Below are 6,812 nucleotides of genomic sequence, written 5' to 3'. Positions count from 1 at the left end.
TTTTGGGGGGGGGGGGGATAGTTTGTCTTCAAACGTTGGGGCATTTGTGTGAAATTTAGTAAAATATGACGTATTTTTTCACATACGGAAAAACAAGAGGGGTCTAAGCATCATTCACCCGAAGAAATTCACTCTGAAGCCCTCGCATCTCCGTTTCTTTTTTTTTTTTTGGTATGAACGCATCTCTGTTTCTTACTCCGTTCGCCGGTGAGATTTCATGCTCAGTTCAATGATTCCGACCTTTTCTTGGATCCGTTCGATTTCGTTGTTTCTGGGTTATTTTTCCAATCTCTAAAGTTCGATGCTTTCTCCGAAGGAAACTGTGATAAATAAGTGGGGATTGTTTGATTTCAGTGTTCTACGAGGTTTCTGAGCCTTAATCGTTCGTGTAGATTTCTGGGTTTGTGCTTATTGCTTTCTTCCTCAATCGCTAGTCCTCACAATCATGGCGGTGAGGCTGTTGAATCAACTGAGAAAGCCTCTCCCTGTTCGTCGTTTCTCTCCCCAAATCACACCTCCGCCGTGTTTTCTTCTCCGGCGGCCGCTCCCGACCACCGTAACCGTTGCTTCCTCCGCCGCTTTTTCTTCTTCTTCTTCTTCTTCTTCTCCGTTGCCTGACGAGCGTACCTCTAAGCAAAGCCCAAATGCCCAGACGATATCGTCTTTGAAGCAACCAGAGCTCGCAAAATTCTCTGCCATAGCTGATACCTGGTGCATTTTTCTTCCCTGTTCTCGTTACCTTATCCGGCTCTAGTTGGATATTCTTAATTTCAACGACAAGTAACTGGTGGATCAAAAAGAGTAGAAAGTAGCTACATTTGTACGAAATTGGCGAGATTTCGGATGAACTCAGGTCCAGTATGTTCATACAAGGCTCAATATCAGTATTGATGGTTTCATATGATTTCTCTGCATTTGGGCAGGTGGGATTCAGAAGGGCCTTTCAAGCCGTTGCATCTGATGAATCCAACGAGGTTGGCTTTCATCCGGTCCACCTTATGTAGGCATTTCAGGTGTGGCGCCTGTGGAAACTGTCCTTGGTTTCACCCATATCTATGTACTGTGTGAATGTTGCTTTCTGGTTTGATTAACCCATTTTTTCTCAGGAGGGATCCTACTTCTGCAAGGCCCTTCGAAGGACTGAGTTTCATTGATGTGGGCTGTGGTGGTGGAATACTTTCTGAGGTAATTTGCTCTCCCTGGTTTCTTATATCTTCGGTTCTAAGTGTTTCTTATTGAATATCATTGCTTTTTCCTTGTATGCGAACCGCGGTATGTTCTGAACAGCGGCATAGAGTGCTGAGAGAATACTCTAGAAATCATTATTGCTTCTCTCTGGATGATTGGTAATTGAGATTTTGAGCAAACATAGGGAGTTACAGTGTTGAAGGGGAGCCTTGGCGCACCGGTTAAGGTGTTACCGTTGTGACCTAGAGGTCACGGGTTCGAGTCTTGGAAGCAGCCTCTTGCAGAAATATCTGCAAGGTAAGGTTTGCCTACAATACACCCTTGTGGTGGGATCCTTCCCCGGACCCCCGCTAAACGGGGACGCTTTGTGCACCGGGCTGCCCTTTATAGGGAGTTACAGTGTTGATTGGTGAAAGGAAGATCCTTTTTACCAGTGGTTTTTTGTGACATTTCCCCATCTTGTTTTTTTGAAGCCCCTGGCACGGTTGGGAGCAACTGTTACAGGAGTCGATGCCGTGGATAAAAATATCAAGATTGCCCGTCTTCATGCTGTAAGGTCTCTGACTAGATTGTTGTGAAACTCAGTCATGCTTATCCTATCAGTGCTTATGTAAATAAATTACTAAATTTGACAATGCCCCACAGTAGTATATATATGCTACTAAGCCTGCTGAAGGAATGAGGATTAGAGAACATGAATTCCACCAGTGCTTTTGCTGTTGGCGGTTGGCCCCTGTCTTAAAATGGATTTTTTTCTCCTGTCAATTGAATGCTATTTACTTTACTCTGCTCATAAGTTCGATTGTCAATATTATCTCTATTCTGTTTCGGAATTTCCGAACATTTTGAATTGTTAATTTGGTCCCCTTAGGCTTATTCTCTTCTCTGTTTGGTTCTCCGGGCTCATGTCCATTATTAGACCTGAAGATCTAAAGTTAAACTATTAGTGCCTTCTGAATATAGCGCGAATAGCATTATCATGACAAATGAAAAAAAAAGCGCTCTTTCTGCAGTACTATTTGAACGCAACGCTCCAGTTGCATTCTTGTTACCACCTTTCTGAATGATCGAACAATTGGAACCATGCTTTGTGGTTGATGATGCATTGGGATCTTAACATTTTCTTAGTTTGGGGTTTGATTCGTCGAGATTTTGGTGCTCATCAAGTTACTAATGTCATCTACATTATTATTGTATGGGATTATTGCTGATGGAATGGTTTTGCTAATTTTCCCCTCAGTGTTTGCTATCTAAACTGTTTTCGGCTTATGTCAAGGGTATATCTGTCTGCAGGGTCTGGATCCAGCCACTTCAACAATTGAGTACCATTGTACAACAGCTGGTATATTCTAAATCAATGTACTTCGTATCAGAATGTGAATTGTGTAAATAAAATTTTCTTTACAAAGAAATCTTTGAAATGTAGATTTTTCTTCTAGATGTTTTTATTCAAAAAACAGGAAGAGGAAAAATCAGTGTACTTGTTCATATCAGTTCCGTCTGGACCTTGGCTGTATATTCAATTGACACTTTTGATCTTCATAAGAAACCAGTTTTAAGTTATCTTTACTTTTTTCATAACCTACTGTATGGATGGTTTCGATGCACAGAGAAGCTGGTGGAGGAGGAGAGAAAATTTGATGCTGTTCTTGCCTTAGAGGTTCATCATTCTCTATACCTGCACCACATACATGTGTTTTCCCTTTCTCCCTCCTTTTGTCCTCGAATCTTGATTTTGTGGCAAATGTTTGATTCTTTGATTAAGGTCATTGAGCATGTGGCAAATCCCGCGGAGTTCTGCAAGTCACTGTCAGCATTGACCAGTCCGGATGGGGCTACCATAGTATCTACCATTAACCGTTCTATGAGAGCATACATGTCAGCCATTGTTGCAGCAGAGTACATCCTGAATTGGGTAACTTCTTTAGTTTTCTCATGTCTTGTTTTACAGTTATCATTACGATTTTCTGTCACATATATTGTGTTTTTGCATATTGAAAATCTTTTTGTAGCTTCCAAAAGGCACACACCAGTGGACAAGTTTTCTAACACCTGAAGAGCTTGCCATGATTCTGCAGCGTGCTTCAATTGATGTGAGGAAAAAAAAAGCTGAGTTTTTAAAGTTGCTAGAGAAAAACTAATATGATAATAACATTCCAAAAAAGAAACTGAAAACTCTAGCGGTTAAGAGGTAACCTTTTCTCGGTTGCAGGTGAAAGAGATGGCTGGATTTGTCTACAACCCGTTAACAGGAAGATGGTTGTTATCTGATGACGTTAGCGTTAACTTCATCGCTTATGGCACGAAAAGGAATGAACCCGGAACAGGAACTGCATAATCTCGTAATTCCCCATTTGCGGATTTCAGCATTTTTGGTGCTACTCGGCATAGTTTCTAACACTACATAAGCTCTCAAGGTTTGTAGGAGTTGGCATCGGACAGCAGTCACAGTTTGTAAGTTAGGATGCAATAAGTGTGACAATGGAGGGTTGGTTGGTTCGTAGTGATACAATCCCTTGTGCTCTTTTTTACCTTTTTTAAGACAAAGCCTTTGTGGACGAACAAGAACAACGCCGTTCAAGAATCTTCATTTCATGTTTCTCCAAATTTGAAAGCTCATATCACTTTTGAGGTTGTTGTTGTTGTAACTCGAGGTCAAATGTTCGAGTCTTGGAACCAGTTTCTCTACAAATCATCTTTATGGGGAGATTTTATTTCCAGACTTCCATTCATCGGGATGTTTTGTACACTGAGTTGCCTTTATCTCATCTCGGTTTTGCCTTTTCAAGTTTCTCGGTTGAAGTACTTGATTTCAGTCTCATGGAGATCGAGTACCGAGATTCAGATAACCACAAGGTGCGCTGAAAGTTCGGTTCGGATACTGCAGGTATCCGAACCGAACTAACCCGTGTCCTTTGGTTTACATATGTTACAGTTTTTTTTTTTGGGTAGGCTTTTTAACATCACTGTAAAAAGAACCAACCTTTCCTTTTTCTACATTACCAAACTTATCTGGAGCCATCCATATCTTGGGCACTACATATGTTTATATCTATATCTATATGAAACGAATCTACAGAGAGATTGATATCATACAACACTCCCTGTATAACCAGACTCAACATAAAAGCCCTTCACGCTCTTCTTCTTCCTTGACAAACGAGTTAATGGAGGCGGTGCATGCAGTGAAGCTCTGGCTCTGGTTTTGCCAGAAATGGCTTCTTATGGCCTTGAGTTTAGGGTTGACCGTCGAGAAACTTGGATCCGACAGAATTTCTTGGACAGCAGTTTTGCCTTCGAGCATGCTGACAACCTGCGACATTGTGGGTCTTAGCGTCGGAGATGCGTTTGTACACATCAATGCCACGTTTAACATCACCATCGCATCCTCTGTTGAGTAATCTGACCCTAAGTTCAGATCCACCAGCTCCAATAACGATCCTCTTTCTTGAAGAACGTATGCCTACAAGGTTTTTCTTTTTATCAGTTCAAGAGAATGCAAGAAAAAGAATACAGAAAAGAAGAGATGAGCTTTTGAATGATCTGGTTATTACCCAGTCAAGAAGGTAAACAAATTCCTCGTTCGGTCTGAAATTCGTATTACTCTTTCCGCTGACGATCTCCAACGCGACGACTCCAAAGCTGTATACATCCGCCTTTTCGGTCAGATAGCCACGCATAGCGTATTCGGGTGCCATATAACCTCTACAGACAATACAACAATCATTTCAAGAACGTATATGTATCCTTCAGATCTTTCTTCACTCGAACTTCTAATGAAATCCTTACATAGTTCCCGCGATCCGGGTGCTGATGTGCGTGTTACCGTCATCGTTTAGCTTTGCCAGACCAAAGTCGGAGATTTTAGCATTGAGATCCTTATCGAGCAATACATTGCTCGCCTTTATATCCCTGTGTACGATCTTTAATCTCGATTCTTCGTGGAGATATGCGAGTCCCCTGGCTATGCCCAAGCAAATCTTCTTCCTCGTTGGCCAATCTAGTTTCAGTCTAGTCTTTACGTCCTTCCCTGGGGAAAGAAGATAAAATTTACGAGGATCTTTGTCAATAAAAAAACATTGTTTTGTCAAGTTATAAGACGGTACCAAAAAGCGCACGGGAAAGGCAATTATTCTCCATGTACTCGTAGATCAATAGCAACTGGTTTCCTTCGACGCAACATCCGTATAGCTTCACAAGATTCGGGTGCTGCAAAGCTGAGATCATTCCTATTTCGTTTACGAATTCGCGGTTTCCCTGTTTGGATTTCGAGGAAAGTTGCTTAACTGCAATCACTTTCCCGTCCGATAACGTACCCTGCACCATGAGAAGGATTGACCTTTATGTCCCTTGAAATGGGTGTATCAATAGTTTCATAAAGACTCGAAAACAAACCGAGAAACTCGAAGGAAAATGCTATATTACCTTGTAAACACAGCCAAATCCACCTTCACCGATCTTGTTTGATGCATCAAAGTTATCAGTGGCAGCTTTCATCTGTCTTAGACTGAAGATTCCGGTTTGAAGGTCCAAACCTCTTAGCTCTGTTCACCAGTAAGGAAAATAGTTCTCCAGCATATTAACAACATGCGGATATACACGTAAAAATGGCGACTTTGAAGCTTTTCTACCTTTATCTATATCGTCTTTATCACACTTTTTCTTCCACAATATGCCCACGATTATAAGCACGAGAAGCGAAACTGCAGCAGCCGTTACTGCTTCTATCAGGATAGTGTTCTTGTCACGATACACCGGAGGTTTGAAGTCTGCTTCAAAAAATGTACTATCATCGATCTGCCCCCTTACATTTCGGGAGTTTTCATCTAAAGGACAACAATATCAGAGCAAGAAGACTTACTGGGTTCAAGCGATATAGCGGATATAAGAGGTCCATAAACGCCTCGTACTGGGATACCCGTTGTCCCTTTCCCAGCCCAGTAGAACTTGATCTTCAAAGTATGATCTGTTACATTAACCATAAACTCCTTTATGATCGGCTTGCCTGTTCCACGAGCTGCTTCTTCAATGTTGAAGTCTTTTAGCACTAATTTGTTCTGTGCGCAAAGAAATAAGCCAGGAAATCAGTCTCTATTATGATTAACATGAAAGTTAGATAGAGTAAAGAAAATGAGTCCAGATATATACCTGAACATAAACATCGAACAGACGTTTGCCAAGACTGTAAAAGGAAGTGTCGTTGGTAAAGATTATCTCCGCAAAGTGGAGCTTTACGGTGTAGTTTCCATTGCCAAGACAGTGTCCATAGTAAGTCAAAGAGAGAGGGGAAACACGACCCGTCCTGTAAAGTTGCAAACTTTGAGATGAAGCATTGATCAATAGTTTGGATGTGTTCCTGACTATGTAATCGTCAGCATCATCGTCATTGTCCATGAAATTCCCGGTACTGCTAAATGCCCAGTGCTTGTCAGGGGAAGTGTAGAACATGGAAGCACCCTTTGGTTCTTGATCAGCCTCATACTTCTTACCATCCACCATTACTTCACCTCCTCCACAGTTTATGTACAAGTGGTATTGATCTGCTCACATTTTCATAATTTCGTCCAAGGGTTAGAACAATTTTTCAGTAGTTACACATTTTTCAGAAGAAGAAAAAGAGCGGT

General features: G+C 41.5%; 2 protein-coding genes across 3 annotated transcripts in view; one reads left to right on the top strand and one right to left on the bottom strand.

The window, feature by feature from the left end:
* The first annotated feature begins 119 nt into the window (after positions 1–119).
* LOC104800821 (ubiquinone biosynthesis O-methyltransferase, mitochondrial) lies at positions 120–3,906 on the top strand. 2 transcript variants are annotated; one of them, XM_010523763.1, is made up of 11 exons: positions 120–207; positions 393–711; positions 924–1,013; positions 1,107–1,185; positions 1,662–1,739; positions 2,482–2,530; positions 2,799–2,848; positions 2,954–3,103; positions 3,201–3,281; positions 3,401–3,530; positions 3,606–3,906. In XM_010523763.1, exons 1-10 carry the CDS (start codon positions 174–176, stop codon positions 3,524–3,526), a joined length of 1,056 nt encoding a protein of 351 aa, XP_010522065.1. In that variant the 5' UTR covers positions 120–173; the 3' UTR covers positions 3,527–3,530; positions 3,606–3,906. The 2 variants fall into 2 exon arrangements, with proteins under 2 accessions (XP_010522065.1, XP_010522064.1); XM_010523762.2 differs by having other exon boundaries at positions 122–207; positions 3,401–3,906.
* A 249-nt stretch (positions 3,907–4,155) lies between these two features.
* LOC104800820 (probable LRR receptor-like serine/threonine-protein kinase At1g07650) overlaps positions 4,156–6,812 on the bottom strand; it is a 7,108-nt gene continuing 4,451 nt past the window's right edge. Inside the window, exons 17-24 of the mRNA XM_010523761.1 lie at positions 6,337–6,728; positions 6,050–6,245; positions 5,820–5,957; positions 5,614–5,732; positions 5,295–5,505; positions 4,978–5,218; positions 4,743–4,893; positions 4,156–4,651 (exon numbers count right to left, since the gene is read on the bottom strand). Coding sequence (XP_010522063.1) covers positions 4,307–4,651; positions 4,743–4,893; positions 4,978–5,218; positions 5,295–5,505; positions 5,614–5,732; positions 5,820–5,957; positions 6,050–6,245; positions 6,337–6,728 — 1,793 coding nt within the window. The 3' untranslated portion in view covers positions 4,156–4,306. The remainder of the gene's footprint in view (positions 4,652–4,742; positions 4,894–4,977; positions 5,219–5,294; positions 5,506–5,613; positions 5,733–5,819; positions 5,958–6,049; positions 6,246–6,336; positions 6,729–6,812) is intronic.

Source organism: Tarenaya hassleriana, unplaced genomic scaffold (assembly GCF_000463585.1).
Source record: "Tarenaya hassleriana unplaced genomic scaffold, ASM46358v1 Cleome7, whole genome shotgun sequence".
Classification (NCBI taxonomy): Eukaryota; Viridiplantae; Streptophyta; class Magnoliopsida; order Brassicales; family Cleomaceae; genus Tarenaya; species Tarenaya hassleriana.
Note: the sequence above shows the minus strand (reverse complement) of the source record. Positions and strands in the feature narration are given on the sequence as shown.

Excerpts from the sequence above, each read along its gene's own strand:
- LOC104800821 (XM_010523763.1), top strand. The coding sequence starts at position 174 with ATGAACGCATCTCTGTTTCTTACTCCGTTCGCCG. Across the intron at positions 208-392 it reads GTTTCTTACTCCGTTCGCCG|ATTTCTGGGTTTGTGCTTAT; the intron begins GTGAGATTTCAT and ends TCGTTCGTGTAG. Across the intron at positions 3,104-3,200 it reads CAGAGTACATCCTGAATTGG|CTTCCAAAAGGCACACACCA; the intron begins GTAACTTCTTTA and ends ATCTTTTTGTAG.